Source organism: Triturus cristatus, chromosome 3_2, assembly GCF_964204655.1.
Source record: "Triturus cristatus chromosome 3_2, aTriCri1.1, whole genome shotgun sequence".
NCBI classification, from domain to species: Eukaryota; Metazoa; Chordata; class Amphibia; order Caudata; family Salamandridae; genus Triturus; species Triturus cristatus.
In genome coordinates this window covers 306,416,703-306,435,868 of record NC_140584.1, presented here as the reverse complement: position 1 = coordinate 306,435,868, position 19,166 = coordinate 306,416,703, and the positions used below count along the sequence as shown (strand labels likewise).

The 19,166-nt window shown below is 49.1% G+C and overlaps 1 protein-coding gene across 2 annotated transcripts in view; it reads left to right on the top strand.

Moving 5' to 3' along the window:
• Nucleotides 1-19,166, top strand: part of ARID1A (AT-rich interaction domain 1A) — a 548,770-nt gene that overhangs the window by 427,200 nt on the left and 102,404 nt on the right. For both annotated transcript variants that reach the window (XM_085647728.1, XM_085647729.1), the window contains exon 14: nt 5,454-5,623. In XM_085647728.1, the coding sequence (XP_085503854.1) occupies nt 5,454-5,623 (170 nt within the window). The remainder of the gene's footprint in view (nt 1-5,453; nt 5,624-19,166) is intronic.

The window sequence follows — 19,166 nt, the reverse complement described above, 5'->3', positions numbered from 1 at the left end:
CCAAGATGATCTCTAGCTTCCATCTCAGTCATAGAACTCCCAGTGTTTTTCCCACCTCCAGAATAAGTAGCAGAACAAGCTCTTCACACTTTTGATGACAAGAGAGTGCTCAAGTATTACATTGACCGGACAAAGCCCTTCCGTATGTGTGAGAAAGTGGCTCTGTATATACTGTTCCTTAATAGGTACAGGGTTTACAGAGTCCACAGACCCCAATGGTTTAACAGAGGTTAAAGTTAGATATAACCTTACTCTCCAAAGTGGTAGCCTGGTCGAGCAGTAAGGCAGTATCAGAGGACAGTGTAAAGCATTTGTTGTACACACTCAGTCAGCAAATGGTTCCACACACTCAATAACTGAACTCTAGGCCAATGGTTTGTATATAAAAAATATATGCTTGTTTTATTTTAGAACCAACACTTGGAATTTACCCCTTCCCTGCTCATGACGGAGCCGCTCCGTCATGAGCCACGGTTGCCGTGTGCTCATGACGGAACGGTTCCGTCATGTTACGGCCGTTGGCGGCTGCTCCGCCTACGCCGTGCTGTTTCCCCGCCTGTGCGGGGGGACAACGCAAATGGGCGGAGTCATGACGGAACCGTTCCGTCATGAGCACAGCTCAACCGTGCCTCATGACGGAGCGGCTCCGTCATGAGCACAGCGCCACCGCGCTGCCCCCCCCCGCACCCCCCAGCACCGCGGCGGAATTCCCGCCGCGGTGAAAGGGTTAAAATATACTTTCTCGACAGGAGATGTTTCATAAAAATACTTTTGTATATGCAATACACTTTTTAGTAAACAGTTACAAGTAGTTGCAGTAGTCAACTCTATTTCTAAACACAACAATACATTGAGCTCAATGATAAATTCAAGTTATATGCAACAGATTACTTTTTAGATTACTTTTGTAATTCCAGGACTGGATCCTAGATTCAGTCCTGGGTCAGTTCTCAGAATCAGTTGATGAAAGTCGACTTTGGTACTGTAATGATTTTTAACTAATATTTATCTATTTTAAAAGTTGACACTTGGAGGAAACAATCAATGATTCCCTATGGAAGAAAATTCAGGTTATAGGTACAGTATGTTCTCGTTACTTTTGTAATCCAGTACTGGGTGCCTAGACTCAGTACTGGGTCCTTTATCCAAAACAGGTAAGTAATTACGTTTTCAGATATTATACGATTTTTGAAGAATATTTAAAGATTGCAGAAATCAACACTTAGAAGAAATTTCACAGAAAAACAGTCAATGGTTCCCTATGGAAGAAAAATGAGTTAAAGGTAAGTATAGTTGTGGGTACTTTTCAGAGTCAGTGCTGGGCACCAAGGTCCAGCACTGGGAGCTCACCTAAGAGCAGGTGAGTAAATTCGTTTGTGTCACTCGGCTGATTTTTGGTGAATATTTGAAGATTTGAAAAGTCCACACTTAGAAGAAATTTCAGGAAAAAGCCAGTCAATGTTACCCTATGAGGAAAATGGAGTTTGCGGTTTAAGGGTAAGTACTCGACTGGCAGAGTTGAGGTTCTGGGCACAGACTCAGGGGTCTCCCAGGGTCAGGTAGGTACAGTTGGTTCACCCTCAGCGACTCTAGGGCGGCTGGGTGCAGAGAGAGTTAGGCCCAATGTTATCCTATGAGGGATAGGGGGGCCTTGTTTGGTGGCTGCTGTCTGGCAAGCCACGCGGCTGTGGGAGCTGGGCTCCCGGTCACTTACTCAGGGCAAGTGGGGAAGTAGGAAAGTGTAGAGTTTTCACTGCCAGGGCCACTCGGGCGGCTGGGTGCAGAGGGCTTTTGAGCCTTCGGGCGCTCAATGGATTTCAATGGGAAATCTCCAGTTTGGAAAAAGACTGCAGGCTCGGGGACGAGGACTCTTCAGGTGCCACCACCACTTTGAGAGGTAAGTTGGGTAGTTGGAGGATAGGTAGGTACCCCGGGATTGGACACAGAGGGCCGTGGGGCGCCGGGTGCAGGGGTGCCTTTTGGTGTCGGAAAATCTTACCCTCTGTTGATCGTGGTTGGGGTGGCACACTGTTCTGAGGCTGCAGGCTTCTTCAGGATTGTCGAGGGGGGTCCTTGGGTGCCGGACTCGGGGTCACAGTCGCCGTGGGGCCGTCCTCGTGGGTTTAGTTCACTCGGGCACCGGCCAGGCTTGGCTGGTGCAGAGTGGGCTGGGATCGCGGTTCCGGGCTGCTGCCAGGGGTGAAAGGTAGGTTCTGAGTAGAGCCTCTACTCATGGGAGTCCCAGGGGATCAGAGTTCAAAGGTTGCCAGGTCCTCCGGGGTTTCTGAGGTTGCTGGCCACAAGAGATGCCAGGTTTGGAGCAGGAGCAGGTTCGAGGTCGACAGGCCGGTAGGGCTGGGGCAAAAGCAGTTGGTGTCTCCCTCTCCTTCGCAGCTGCAGGGCAGGTCTTCTTTTCTTCTCGCTCTTCTTGTAATTTCGGAATCTGGAATCTAGGGAAGGAAGGTTCAGGGTGCCCCTAAATACTAGATTTAGGGGCTTTACAGGTAGGTGAAGGGCAGGGACCAATGGGTCCCCGTCCTGGGGTGGGTACACCCCCTATCCTGCCTCTCTCCTGTGGGAGGGGGGCAGTAGCCTAGTCCTGATAGGGTAGGGTTCCCCATCTTCAAGATGGCGAGAGCCCGGAGATGTGCTTCACCTCGCCTCCCACACCTGAGGGGTGGGGTTGGCAGGCTGGCACATCCCCTGTCCTTATTTGGGGTTTCCGGACAAAGCTTCCCGCCAGAGTGGGGGTTGCAGGGGCCTGGGGAAGCTCACAGAGGTGGCATGCCTTTGAAGCTTCCCCCTGCCCATCCTGGGGGAGGAGATTTAGCACCTCGCCCAGGATGTGCATTGTTGCAGGACCAGGAGAGCAGGGGCTCTCCTACCCAGGGGTCCAGCAACATGTCTGCTGGGTGGCAGCCTAGGCAGCCTCAGAGCAGACGTGGATTCGTAGGTTAGGTTTCAGGGGGCACCTCTAAGATGCCCTCTGGGGTGCTGGGTACATTAAATCCCACACTGGCATCAGTGTGGGTTTAATGTGCTGAGAAGTTTGATACCAAACTTCCCAGTCTTTAGTGTTACCATTATGGTGCTGTGGAGCTCGTGTTTGACGAGCTCTCCGCACCACGTACTCTTAAATGGCAGCACTGCACTTACAGGGCTCAGGAATTGGCCTAGGCACTGTAGGGGCACAGGGCTTCTGCTCCTGTGCCCACACCATTGGCATAGGGCACCCAGCTAGAGGGGTGACTGATGTATGCCATGGCAGTGTAGGTGATGGGCATGGCACACAGGAATGTGTGCCATGTCGACTTTGTTTTGGTTTTGCACCCAAACACTCAGCCTGCAAAGGCAGTGTGTGTGTGTAAGGGTACAGGGCCTCTAAGGGTGGCACAAGGTGTGCTGCAGCTCTTAGAGGTCTCCCTTGGTCACAAAGCCCTGGGTACTTAGGGTACCATTTACTAGGGCCTGACATGTGGCCAGGGTTTGCCAATTGGGGTTTGGTTTGTTTTAGGGAAGGAACATAGGCCCTGGGCACCTGATTGGCAGGAGTCCAGGGCACACTCAGTCAAAGTACATTCAGCAATTCAGCAAAAAGTGGGGGCATACCATGCAAGAAAGATGGCACTTTCTCACAGTATGGCAGCAACTTTTTGTCTCCTTTTTTAGTCCGCACACAGGGTCTGCCCTGTCAAAAGCCAGTATAGCACGATGCCTGGTCAGATGCAAACAGGCCTGTTGTGTTATGTTATGTTCGAGCCAAACTCCCTTTACCAAACTCTCCTGCATCCCGCACAACTCAGTGGCTTACTTGGGTAACATCCCTATACTTGACCGTTGCAAAGCAGTGACCTGGACTAGCCCCCACACGTTTACGATACACTATTGTGTGGATGTTTTAGCGGAAGTTGATCAGTCTGTCCTTCACACACCTTTTCACGTTTCTGCTACATCCTCAGGCTAATCAGCTTAAATACGATAGTTCACAAGGAACTCATTTCCAACAATGAATCATTCTTTTTTGCAAATATGTCACTTTTTGCAATAACTTTGTTAAGCCTCACAGAAAGCGTTGTGGCAATACGTTTAGATTAACTTACACATTGTAATATTTAACACAAAGAAGGTAGCCCCAAGAATAAATCATCAACACTCATTTCAGCCGGAGTGGGCGATGTTTATTTATTCATACAAATTTTCTTTGATAAAAAATAGAAGAAAAACTCGCATAGCACACACATATTGATACTATATACACATATATGAAACAGTAAACACGTGACTCAATATAACCCCAGTGAAGTGACCATAACCAACAAGTGATAAATCAGAGGTGATTGTAAAAAAACACAGGTTATTGGAATATCCACGGATGTCCTTTGGAAAATTTAAATACACATTTTAGAGCCAGAACGGAAATATGTTCCGGTATTTTTAGGACTACCTAAAATTAGTTGTCGACGGCGTTTCGACTCCAAACTGATTGTTTGGTCTCTTCAGGACAAAAAATTCTGGGGACTAATAACATGAAAATAGTGTTAATGAGGAATTACTTGAAGCATTCTAGGGGCTAATTGGATTGTATTAGACGTGTAAGGCTTACCTCAGGGCACTTGGGTTCAAATAAATGGAGCCAATATTACTGGTTTTATTATTCACATGTCCTCAGGCTAGCCACTTCTTTACAGTCTTTGTACAGAATGTGTATCTACAGCTACACATGCCATGAACTGAAAATGTTACCTTGTAAGCATCTGTTCATGGCATGTAGTGCTGTAGATTCACAGGTTCCCACCCACTTCCCCGGACACCGTTAGGTGTTGCATACTTCTTAACTTTTACCCTTAATCTTTCCTATGCATTGTCACCTTTTCTCTATTGCTATGCTTTATATCCTCACCCTTCGTGCAGGGGAAAAAACAATCTAACAATGGAGTTGATGCCCATGCATGTTGCAAGGAGTAGGTGGAGTCACGGTACCTTGTGACTCAAAAAAACCTCTGTGAAGAAAAACAACTTGCACATGTCCGGGCCCAACACTAGATGGCAGGAGTATGTACAGCATGTGAATCTACAGCACTACATGCCACAAACCGGTGCTTACACAGTAAGTAGCATTTTCCTTTTATTTTATGAATTTATTTTTGTAAACGTAAGAGGGTAAACCTTTCCTATTATGATAATTGTCAGAGTTTAGGATCTTTATACAAAGGTTGATCCATGCCTAGTGTTCACAGAGTGCACTAGAGAGATGTATATCCCATGTGGGAGAAGAAGTTTGGGCACTTCGCTGAAATACTTCTTCACCCAGCCTTTATATTTCTTCCCCGAAATCCTTCAACCATGCCTTATTCACATAAGGTTCTGAATTTTCCTGAGCCAGTGCTGCACTCGGATTGTGTAGTTGTAAGGTTTACTGTTGTGTCTGATTTCAAACTTTTTTTTCCGAGTAGGAATAACTCTGTGAATCTTCAGGATGCGTTTGCGGATGGAGAGCCCCCATTTCAGAAACGAAACTCCATGACACCAAATCCCGGTTACCAGCCTACCATGAATACCTCAGACATGATGGGACGTATGCCCTATGAACCAAACAAGGATCCATACAGCAGCATGAGGAAAGGTAATGCTTAACGTGATAGACCCTATGAGCTGCATTTGATATTGATTTACTGGACTTCAGCTAATGTGTGGGTTGGATTTGCATACTTGTGTAAGAGGTCAAAGGCTACACCTCACTGAGTTCATGAACTTCATACAGAATCAAAACTTCACTTTAAAACAATACCATCTTGCATTGGACCGCAGCTGTACACATCACCACGAATAGTACAGACGCACATATAAATGAGATTATATACCAGACACTGCTTTTTTTCGCCTCCTCCAGTATACACGTTCTTCATTGTTTGATGCTTGTGACAGTGATCTCAGGGGTATAAACTTATGGGAACAGATTTTCCCTACTGTGCTGATCATTTCTTGTCCATTTTTGTCACATTGTTGGCAAATCTGTTTTCAGTATATCAGTCATTAGGGTAATGCTATTGGAGTTTTATTCTACTATTTCCAGAGTCTCACAATTTCAGTGTGGGCACTGCACTTCCTCACTTTTGATTTAGAATCTACATCAAAAGTTAGCAGCTCATTCGCCCATCCTACCCCACTGTTAGCAGTAGTTGCCTGAAATATCTATTCGAAGCATGTGTTGGGATGGACGTAGATACCTATGCTTAACATATTCCTGCAATCTAGTGTTCGGCTCAGACGTTTGTAACTTGTTTTTCTTCGAAGAAGTCTTTCGAGACACAAGGTATAGTAACTACTATAGCCTGTATTGTGCATAGTCATTGGCTCCTTTGTTAGATTGTTTTTCTCCACTATTGGTTTCAGATATCTACCTCGGAGCTCTGGAATCGAAGCTTCGACGCATTCACTGAACAATAAATTGCTCTTCGACAAAGGTTGCAAAGGAAAAAAGAATAGCCGCAACATACTTTTTTCTGCAGGTATTTCTCGCCTGCCCTGACCTGGCTAGACGTTGACTTCTACCTTTTACCACCATCTTCCTTCGCTCAATGCACATGGAGGGATAGAAAAAACTCCTTTCAACTTCTTCCCCAAGTTCCACGACAAGTCTGCAACCCCTGTCTGTCTCTTGAACGCTATGAAGCATTGTGTGAAGCGTGCCTGGTATTCCGATAGAAAACGATTTGACAGCGAAGAGAGCAATGCTGGGCTCATAGCACAATACAGGCACACCAAACTGAAGACGCTCTTGATATCGTCGGGGACCAGACACAATCAGATACAGAACACAGTCTCCACGCTGAGGGTGACACTGATAATGAGGCTGCAGCCCAAGACGTCCACATTCTGTGGAAGGGTTCAACCATGAGCTTGAAGCTCAACAGATAGTTTCCAAGGGGCACGCAAGTATTGTGGCAAAAACCTTCCATGCACAAATAAAGGTATAGACACAGACTCACAGAATCCCACATCCCTTGGGCCAATGGAGGTATCCAGCACAAAGCAAAGGAGCAGTCTCATCCCTCCACCTAAACAACCTTTAAAGACCACTGAAAAAACGAAAGCACGACTCCTTAAAAGTCGAAGCTACTTTTGGAGCCAGCGTCTTATAAACAAGCATCCATGCCGGGAAAGCCTTCGGAACCGAAATCTGAGCCGTAAAAACCAAGGGCACCTTCAGAGTTCTTGCTGCTACGGGAGCCGAAAACACTCTTGGCGCCGAAATCACCTTCACATCCCAAGCCAAAATAGTCACCGAAATCCACATCGACATCTAAAAGGTCTTCGGTCACAAAGGCTTCAACTCCTAAAACATCAGCGCCGGAAAAAGCACAAACCCACACAGAGTCCAAAGAACGGCTTGTTCAGCCTATTTTAACTAAACTACAAAACAAAATTGATGCCAGGGAAAAAAATATGGTCATAAACCCAGATACAGGCAGGGTGGTAACCAAACCACCTCTGCCACCTACAGAGACCTTTGAGGAAGAGATCATGGGGCCACAATAACAAACACCCCCACTCAAAAATATAAGGACAGTATCACCAGTCCCAGGCCTTTTTCACCTGAACCTTCACCTCTACCGCCTACTTCACCTCTACCTAAATCTTCCCCTCCCCACCTACTCTTCCTGTATTACTAATGCTAGCTATACCTCTGCCAACCTCGCCACAATGCTCCCCTCATACTCATCCACATGATTCGCCTACCACATCTTCTCTGGGGAGCACAGCATCGGGGAGAACATAGACCCCTAGTTCGAGGCATTTGGGCTGCTGAATTCATATCTGTGCATAGATCGCCGCCTAGTGTTGGGTCCGGATGATTGTACATTGTTGTCCTGGAAGAGTCTTTGAAGTATCACGAGATAGGTGGCTCCTCCCCTGGACTACAGTGCGCATGGGCATCCTCTCCATCCTCAGAATGTTTTTTTCCGCCATTGGGTTCGCATGTGCTTATCTTAGCTCAAGTTAGGAAAACTTTATTTAAGGCCAAAAGCCTTTAGATATCGTCGGTATCGTTTGCGTTCGGTATCGACAGATTATTATACTTGTTTTCATACTTATTCACCTTTATCGGATCGAGTTTCGGTCCGAACATCGATCGACGTTCGAAGATGGAATCGAGGACTCCCTTAAAAAGATGCCCTCTATGTCGCGCAAAATATCCAGACGTCGATGTCCATCCGGTGTGTAACAAATGTTTATCACCGGATCATGATGAGACCAAATGTATGGCCTGCGCCCGGTTCCGGTCGAAGAAGACCCTTCGGAATCGACGAGCGGCTCGATTGGAGGCCAAGAAATCAGCGCCTAACCCGGTTAACATATTCAGTACCGAGGACGAAGAAGCCGAGAGCGTCGAAGAGGTAGAAGAGCAGGATGTTCAAGACCAATCGGACCCTGCTTCAGAGCATGACTCCCAATATGACGACAAAGATGAGGAAATCTTCCGGGAAGAAGACGTCGACGACGAGGAGGCCCTTGGGGCCAAAGAAGATAGCTCAGGCGAGGAGCTAGGCCAATCCGTCGATGCGGAGGCCGAGGGAGATAGTCTTGATAAGGCTCAGGTCGAGGGATCGCCTGCGGGCCTTACCCAAGATCGGTCGGATCGTTCTACAGCCCCGCATAAAGGCCCGGCTTCGAACATTTCAAAAGAGCCAGAAATATCAAAAAAGACAGGAGTCGATTCCGTGAAATCGAAACCAAAATCTGCACCGGTCAAATCGAAACCGAAAGTGCAACTGGTTCAGGTCGGATCGAAGGCATCGAAACCTTCCAATCCGTCGACACTAAAGAAGGACATCGGAGCCGACAAACCAAGGAAGGACTTCGGTACCGAGAAACCAAAAAAGGACTTCGGCACCGAGAAACAAAAGAAGGCCCTCGGTCCCGAGAAGCCGCAGAGGCCTATGGCACCGAAGGTTGGGGCACCAAAGTCCAAGGTCAAGGTGGTCGATCCGACTACATCAACACCGAGGAGTGCTGAGCAGATCGAAGCCCTGAAGACAGGAAAGAAACAGGAGACCGCGTCGAGGCCTGTCTCCAAAGAGCCTGTTGGATCGAAAGCACCGTCGACATTCACGTTGCAACTGGTATCGGAGTCCCTAAAGCGCATCAGGGAACTGGGCACTCTCGAACCGAAAACGGGTCCCGAACCGAAGAAGGTCGCCAAGGCTCACTCGGCGCCCGCACCGATCAAGTTTGGATTGCCACCACCGGGGACACCTAAGATGTTCGAACTTAGGAAGAGTATCGAACAACCACAAACAGTGTCGACAGGAAGGACAGATGTCGATGACTCACAGGACGAGTTTATCAACGTAAACACTGGTAGACTGTTGTTCCGCAAGCGGAAAATTGTCCCAGAAAAGCCTTTGGAATCATACAAAATTCCACTGAAAAATAAAATAGCGTCGGGTTCGACACCAGTGCTTGTGGAACCTTACCAAACATATCATCAGGAACCACAATCCTTTTCTCCCGCACACTCAGAGGCGGATGCAGGAGAGGGCTATAATGAGGATACCACTTATCCTGGGGATATTGACCGTGATGAACAACAGCAAGACCAGGATCAAGCATGGGGAGACCCTAATGACCCAGGAGACCCACAAAATGCTCCTGACACTCATATTTTTGCAGCGTGAATCTTTCTGGATTCACTATGCTGTGCATTATTCCGCGATCTTGTGGTTGGGTCCGGATTCGTAGTCTTTTCTTTGTTTTTTTTTTTTTGTTTTTTTTTGTCGCCCAGGTGGGCGTCGCCGACCACCATTTGGTGCACCTCCCGTGACGTCGTCGTGCTTCCTGCGGAAGTCCCACCATTGGGGCGCCATCTTCAGATTCTTTTTTCCGCCGTTGGGTCTGGATCGTCATCGGGAAGCTCCAGAATTACACTCGAAGGAAGAAGAAAGAAAAGCGAGTTTCGTCGATAAATACTAGAGGATATCACAGGAAAGGAAGAGATTTCATCAGGAGCGCGAAGAAAGGAGGTTCAGCGCCCTTTTTCTTCGACGACCTTGGAGAATGCGCACTCAGAGGCCCTGAGCGCAATGGACAAGATGCCATTCAAGTTCTGCCCAAACTGCCACCACAAGTTCGCGCAGAAGGACCAGCATCCGGTCTGCAACCTCTGCCTACCGGTCGAACACCAGAGTAAGGACTGCAACGCCTTCGCGCCAAAGACGCTCAGGGTGAGAGATCGGCAGAGAAGAGCCAACGCCAGCATGGATGGCAAGGGTAAGGCCCCGTCGCTCTACGATCTGGGCCTCTCCACGGACGACGAGGACAACGTCGCCGAGACAGCCGAAAACTTCACGGTCGTAGAGACCGACAAGAAAAAAGAAGACGAGGTAAGAGAATCGTCGAGCGCAAAACAGAAAGTACCTCGAAAACACGAGGGTGACTCGAGAAAATCAGAGTCTAAGTCCACGAAGGGAGCCCCGGCGCCGAAAACTTCGACGACCAAAGGGGGAACCATGGACAAGAGGCCGAGCGGATCCTTAGAAAAGGACTCCCTGGTGCCGAAAGACGCCGAAAAGCAAGCGTCGTCGAAGACAACCCAGGAAACGGGCCGATCGATGCTGAAAGAACGGTCGACTTCGACGCAAGTTTCATCGAAAAGACCCGCGGTCGACGCCGAAAGCATCTCCGAGATGGAGAAAAAGAAGAGGCGGCTCGAGGCCGAAATGGAGAACATCCTTCAAAGGAAGAAGGAGTTCGACGCCAAGATGAAGGAATTCAAGATTCCAACGGTTTCATCGGCGGACGTCGTCGAGGTCGAGGACGAATTCGACACCGAAGGACTAACAAGGGATCTCGAAGAGGAAGAAGAGCCCTATTATGATGGTGAAGCCGAGGAAAAAGACCAACAGTCGTTCTACGACTCGGCGCCATCTACCAGCCACGACATCGAATGGCAGGATCTCGACACCGAAAACCCGGAGGAGCCCGTGGACACGTACCCTTCGAGGCCTTCGCCACCCGACGACATCGGGGTGTACAATATGGTGGTCAGGAGCGCAGCAACAGCCTTCGGCGTCAAACTCGACGAGGAGAAGCCGAAAGCCGATTTTCTCCTCGAGACCCTGCTCCCCATCCAGACAAGGAGCCAGTTCCTCCCCATGCTACAAAGTGTGATGAATCAGGGGAGAGAAGCCTTCAAGGAACCAGCGACCTGCCGGTCGATCACGCCCAGGACAGAGAAGAAATATAAGCACTCCTCCCTGGACCCCCCTTACATCAAGGGTAGCGTGACCGCCGACTCCATCATAGCTTCCACGGCCAGGAGAAGGGCCAACGTACCAGCAACTTCGGGCCCACCACCTGATAAGGAGAGCAGGAGGATAGACCTCACAGGAAGAAAGGTCGAGAGGAACCCCGCAATGCACTGGCGCATGGCGAATTCCAATGCACTCCTCAATAGACACCAGTACCAGCACTGGGACGAGATGGGGGAGCTAGTAAAGCACCTCCCCAAAGAATACCGCCAGAGAGCCTCACACCTGATAGACGAAGGGAAGAACATCGCCAACTCGTGTATAAAGACGGCGTTGGACGGGGCAGAGACTTCAGCAAGACTCATGGCCATAGGGGTCACCGAGAAAAGGCATGCATGGCTAAGAATCTCGGGATTCAAACCGGAGGTGCAGAACAACATCCTTGGCACCCCCTTCAACGGAGAGACACTGTTCGGAGCAACAGTGGACGAGAAGCTCACCCAGCTGAAAAAAGAAAACGAAACGGCGAGGTCCATGGGGGCCCTACAGCTGAGGGGAATGAGGCGAGGCAATCCCTCGAGGAGACCCTACGGTAGGGGAGGAAGCCAGCAGGGGCCGTCGCACCAGACGTTCCAGCAAGGTCCGCAGGGTGAAAGTCACGGACACGGTCAGCAGAAGCCAAACTGGCAGTACCAACCTCGGGGCCAGTCCTTTCGCGGGAGAGGGAACGGACGTGGCCAAAGGAGGAGAGGGGGCGAACAGCCCTCATCAAAGTGACTCAGCACGCAAGAGGACGCCTACCCTCGTCATGCCCCCAAGGGTGAGGCGCAAAAAAGTAACTTCAGGGGGAAAAGAATATTCAAAAGCCTACGAGCATACAACACCAGTAGGCGGAAGACTGAGGTTCTACCTTCAGGAGTGGCGGCGTATAACCACAGACAAGTGGATACGGAACATCATGCAGTACGGATACTGCGTAGAGTTGGAGAAAAGACCTCCAAACAGGAAACCAAAGGGAAGACAGAGATCGGCCCAAGAACTGGCACTACTCAGAGAAGAAACACGGAAACTTCTAGAAAAGACAGCCATAGAGGCAGTGCCGTTCAGAGAACGCAACAAAGGGGTCTACTCAAACTACTTCGTGGTCCCGAAAGTAGACGGAAACCTCAGACCCATCCTGGACCTGCGTTACCTAAACAAGTTCATCAGAACGCAGAAGTTCAAAATGACTTCGCTGCAGGAGGTACTGCCCCAAATAAGAGACGGAGACTTCATGGTCACCGTGGACCTCAAGGATGCCTACCTTCACATCCCAATAAACAGAAGACACAAGGGCCTTCTAAGATTCAACATCGAACAGGAACACTACCAGTTCACAACCCTGGCCTTCGGATTAAAATCGGCACCAAGGTTCTTTACAAAATGCCTGTCGGCGGTCACGGCCCACCTACGAAGACAGGGAATCCATGTCTACCCCTACTTAGACGACTGGCTGGTCAAGGCAAACTCACGCGAGAAGTGCGAGAGGCACGCAAAACGCGTAACAGACACCCTCACGAATCTGGGGTTCTCGATCCACTGGGGCAAGTCATCGCTGGAACCGGAACAGGTGAAGATTTTCCTGGGGGCGAATATCAACTCCCTCAACAGTACAGTAGTGCCCAGCGACAGGAGGACAGATGCACTACTGAAGGAGACGCGGCTCTACCAGAAGGGGCGAGCTCTGACAGTGAGGGCTGTGAGCAAGATGATGGGGATGATGGCGTCGTGTATCCAGCTGGTGCCGAATGTACGCCTGCACATGAGACCATTCCAGGAATGGCTACAACAGCAATGGTCACAAGCAAACGGAAGTTGGGAGGATCTAGTGGTTGTTACGCACGCAGTGCAGGAGGAGATAACTTGGTGTAACAGAAACAACATGACAGCAGGGAGAAGCCTGACACCACCAATCCCAACAGTGACCATTACCACGGACGCATCGCAAAAGGGATGGGGAGCGCACATGGACAACCTCAGAGTGAGGGGTCTGTGGGCTCCAGCAGATGCGGTTCGCCATATCAACTACCTCGAGTTGAAAACAATCCTGCTAGCCCTGAAGGCATTCCAGAGGCACCTGTACAACCAGAGGGTGTTGGTTCAAACAGACAACACCACGGCAATGTTCTACATCAACAAACAAGGGGGGACACAGTCGTTCCCTCTCTCCTCTCTAGCTCAGGAGATTTGGAGATGGGCCATACCTCTCAGGATAGATCTACTGGCAATTCACCTACCGGGGAAGGACAATGTGGAGGCAGACTGGCTAAGCAGGCAGACCTCGGCATCGCACGAGTGGGAGCTCAATGGCCAGGAAACGGAGAAACTCTTCCGGAGATGGGGAACTCCCACAATAGACCTATTTGCAACACGCCACAATGCAAAATGCCAAAGCTTCGCGTCCAGGCAACCAGATCAGCAATCCCAGGGAAATGCCCTATGGATAAGCTGGTCGAGGACATTTGCCTACGCCTTTCCACCGATACCCCTGTTGCACAGAGTGCTCGACAAGTGCAGAACCAGCAACATGACTCTGATCCTAGTAGCTCCGCAGTGGGCGAGGCAGACATGGTTCTCACAAATTCAAGAAATGGCACAAGGCAATACATACAGGTTCGAGAGGAGGAAGGACCTGCTCTCAATGCAAAACGGAGAGGTCCTGCACCCAGAGCCAGAGACCCTCAACCTGGCGGCATGGCTCCTGAAGACCTAGAGTTCGCACACCTAAGATTGCCTCTGAGCACTATGCGAGTGCTACGGGAGGCAAGGAAACCAACTACACGAAAATGCTACAGCGCAAAATGGAAGAGATTCACTGTGTGGTGCAGGAAAAAGGGCCTGCAAAACAGAATGACAAGAGACTCAACAGTACTGAGGTACCTCACACACCTTCTAAAGAGTAACCTCTGCTCGAGCTCCCTAAGGGTACACCTAGCGGCAATCGTGGCCTACACCAGAGGTGAAAAGGGTGGAAGTTTCTTCACCTCGCAGGTGGTGAAGAGATTCATGGAAGGAGCCAAAAGGATGGCCCCCCCGAAAAGGTTGCCGCCGCCGGCATGGAATCTGAACATGGTGCTGACGGAGCTCATGAAGGCACCGTTTGAACCCATTCACAAGGCCACACTGCAGATGTTGACGATGAAAACGGCCTTTCTGGTGGCCATAACCTCACTACGCAGGGTGAGCGAGCTTCAAGCACTAACACTACAGGAACCCTACATTCAGATTCACAAGGACAGAATAGTCCTGAGAACAGACCCACACTTCATGCCCAAGGTGGTGTCGGCGTTCCACATGAATCAGAGTATTCAGATACCAAGTTTCTTCCAAAACCCGACTTCAAACGCAGAAAAGGCCCTGCACACCCTCGACGCAAGAAGAGCGGTGATGCACTACATTAAGAGAACCAAGGAACTCAGGAAGTCGAAGCAGCTGTTTGTGTCCTTTGCTACTAGCTTCATGGGTAGGCCAGTGACTAAGGGCACCATCGCTAGGTGGATTGCCCTCACTATTCAATTCTGCCACAAACAGGCTGGACAGGAGCTATCGGAGGGGCCTCAGGCTCACTCCACAAGGAAGAAAGGGGCCACCGTGGCCTTCCTGGCGAACACGCCCAACCAGGACATATGCCTCGCGGCAACTTGGGCATCTGTGCACACGTTCACGAAACACTACTGCGTGGACATTCAGATGAACAAGGAAGCACAGGTTGGACAGAAGGTGCTTCAACACATTTTCAACGACCAACGCTCATCTAACACCCAGCCGCCACAAAATTAGGAAAACCGCTACAAAGTCTATGCACAGCATAGTGAATCCAGAAAGATTCACGCTGCAAAACGAATAGTTTCTTACCTGTCGGTGTAGTTTTGCAGCTTGAAGATCTTTCTGGATTCACTAGCGAACCCACCCACCTCCGCCAGGAAGATGAGGCTGGAGGAAGAGGGGTTGAAATGGAAAAGATCAGAAGGAATGAAAAATTACAGAAAATGGACAAGAAGAATTAATCAATCGCCTAGGGTTAAAAAAAAAAGGACCCGAAGATGGCGCCCCAAAGGTGGGACTTCCGCAGGAAGCACGACGACGTCACGGGAGGTGCACCAAATTGTGGTCGTCGACGCCCACCTGGGCGACAAAAAAAAAACAAAGAAAAGACTACGAATCCGGACCCAACCACAAGATCGCGGAATAGTGAATCCAGAAAGATCTTCAAGCTGCAAAACTACACCGACAGGTAAGAAACTATTCGTTATAATATAAAAACATCTCCCACTGAAGATACTGCTGCTTTTAACGCCCGCATTGAAAGAGCGGCGGCCAATCACGGAGTGGAACTTCATTCTGACTCGGTGGAAGAGGATTTCTTGGTGGACACGTTCTCAACATCAGAAAGAACAGTCAAGACTCTACCAATGCTAAAAGGGGTTATTAAACATGCTAAGGACATCTTTTAGGAGACAACCAGAGCACGGGTATTGAACCCAAGAATAGAAAAAACATACAAACCAGCCCCAGGAGACCCATGTACATTAAGGGTCAATTGCCGTTGGACTCGATGGAAGTTTCTAATGCTCGCAAAAGAGCTAACTCGCAAACTACCGGTGATGCTCCTCCTCCAGACAAGGAGTCTAAAGTGCTAGAAACATCGGGAAAAAGGATAGCAGCACAAGCAGCAAACATCTGGCGCATTGCCAACACTCAGGCACTCCTGGCAAGATACGACAGGTCACACTACGATACCCTAGAAACACTAATAGAACGCCTACCAGATGACTACAAAGATGGAGCGGAGCTCCTCATTAGAGAGGGAAAACTCATTACAAATGCGTCCATCAAATGCGCACTAGATGCAGCTGATTCTGCAGCTAGGGCAATCAACACTAGTGTGATGTTAAGGAGGCACGCATGGTTGAGAATATCAGGTTTCAAACCTGAAATTCAAACTAATATCTTGAATCAACCAGTCAACCCAGATTTTTTATTTGGCCCCGAGGTTGATACTACACTAGAAAAGATTAAAAAGGACACTGAAAACTGCAAAATCTATGGGGGCTCTACAGTCGCAGCAGTTTCGGAGTGGCTTTGTCGCCCCGGTAATAGAGGTCAGGGGTCCCAGCAGCAGTACAATAAAGGAGGTACCCAGAGTACCTATAATAAGACCAATAGGGGTGGATATCGTGGATCCAGCACCAAAGGCAGAGGACGAGGAAACAACAACACCTGGTCCTCCGCCAATAACAAACAGTGACGTCTTGTCACTGCCCCCCGACCACATAACACCAGTCGGGGGGAGACTCCAACAGTTCCTGCCAGTCTGGAGATCCATCACCACAGACAGGTGGGTCAGAAAAATTGTCCAGTACGGTTATTGTCTGGAATTAACATCCAATCCACCCAACATACCACGAAGACACCGTCCTATGTCCGCAGAGCAATTGACATTATTGCAGCAGGAAGTACTAAGTATGCTGCAGAAAAGAGCCATAGAGCTCGTGCCTGTGGAACAACGTGGGTCAGGGATGTACTCTCTGTACTTCTTAATCCCAAAAAAGGACGTGTCTTTGAGACCTATACTGGACCTAAGACCTCTCAACCAATACATTCTGTCAGAGCATTTTCATATGCTCACCCTCCAGCAGGTTCTGCCGTTACTCAGTCAGGGAGACTTCCTAGCAACACTAGATTTGAAAGATGCGTATTTCCACATACCCATATACCCATCACACAGAAAATATCTCAGGTTCACTATTCAGGATCAACATTATCAGTTCAAAGTCCTCCCTTTCGGAGTAACAACAGCGCCCAGGGTCTTTACCAAGTGCCTAGCGACGGTGGCTGCACACTTACGGAGACAGCACATTCACGTCTTCCCTTACCTGGACGACTGACTTATTCAGGCAAAGTCAGCCCAGCAGTGTGCCAGCCACATATCCCACACCATTCACCTTCTTCACAGTCTGAGATTCTCACTGAATTATCCAAAATCACATCTTCAACCCGCCCACGTACGGCAGTACCTGGGCGCGACCATAGACACTCTGGCAGCCACTGCTCAGCCACTGCTCAGCCAAATTTAGTGTGGATCAACAGCATGCAACTGCTGATAACAAAGTTCAGACCTCAACACTCCCTTCCAGCGCGAGTGTTCATGCAGTTGATAGGCATGAGGGCCTCCTGCATCTTCATAGTCCCGCACGCGAGACTACATATGCGCCCGCTTCAGGAGTGCTTGGCACATCAATGGAATCAGACTCAAGGACAGTTGAAAAACCTAGTGTTGGTGAGCGGTCGGGCATACAACTCTCTGCATTGGTGGAATCCACAAAACCTTTGCAAGGGCCGACCGTTCCAAGAGCCTGTTTTACAAATAATACTGACAGCGGACGCGTCTCTCCAGGGATGGGGAGCTCATGTACTCACTTACACAGTGCAGGGACTATGGACAACACAGCAAAAGAAGATGCACATCAACCTTCTGGAACTGATGGCAATCTTCCTGGCAATGAAGGCATTCAAAGTACACTTGTGCAACAAAGTCGTGTTGATCCAGACGGACAACATGACTGCCATGTACTACATACAGAAGCAGGGAGGAACACACTCTCCACAGTTGTCTCATCTGGCTCAGAGCATGTGGAAGTGGGCCATTCAGAGGAACATGTTCCTCATGGCGGAACACCTCCCGGGCAAGGACAACCAGATGGCCGATCTGCTCAGCAGACACAGCCACCAAATGCACGAGTGGGAGCTACATCCGTCAGTACTCCAACCGTACTTCCTGCAGTGGGGTCATCCAGAGATAGACCTATTCGCCACAAGGGAGAACGCAAAATGCCAAAGCTTTGCCGCCAGGTTCCCCCATCCACAGTCGCAGGGCAATGCGATATGGATGAACTGGTCAGGCAGATTTGCGTACGCTTTTCCCCCAGCGCCATTAATACCGCTAGTGGCACGCAAACTAAGGCAACACTCGATAACACTCATCCTGGTTGCTCCAACGTGGACACGCCAGCCATGGTACACCACGTTTCTAGAACTTTCCGTGGTACCGCATCAAAGACTGCGGTTAACACCCAAACTTTTAACGCAGAACCATGGCGAAATTCAGCACCCAGATCCGCAACAGCTAAACCTGGCGATCTGGCTCCTGAAGTCTTAGAGTTTGGCTACATGAACCTGCCTCCAGAATGTATGAATATCATCAAGGTGGCCAGGAAACCCACGACCAGAGCTTGCTATGCGGCTAAATGGAAAAGATTTGTCATTTACTGTAAAAACAATGACATTAATCCGCTGGATGCATCTATTCAGAACATCATCTGTTACCTGTTACACTTATACCGGTGCAATCTGGCATACAGCTCCATACGTATACATCTAACCGCAATAGCAGCCTATCTTCAGAACAGGCAGCACCTCTTATTCAGAGTGCCTGCCATCAAAGCCTTCTTAGAGGGACTCAAAAGAGTGATTCCTCCAAGACACCCACCGGCACCAGTGTGGAACCTAAATGTGGTCCTCACCAGATTGATGGGTCCACCTTTTGAACCTCTACATTCATGTGAGATTCAATTCCTCACCTGGAAAGTAGCTTTCTTAGTGGCAATCACGTCGTTGAGAAGAGTTAGTGAACTCCAGGCACTAACCATTCAAGAGCCATTCATACAGGTTCACGCAAACAGGGTCGTACTACGTACCAACCCCACATTCATGCCTAAAGTGATATCGCAGTTCCACATGAATCAGACTATTGAACTGCCTGTTTTCTTTCCAAATCCAGAAAATGTCGCAGAGAGAATGCTTCATACACTAGATGTAAAGAAGGCCCTCATGTACTATATAGACAGAACAAAGGATTTTAGGAAAACAAAACAA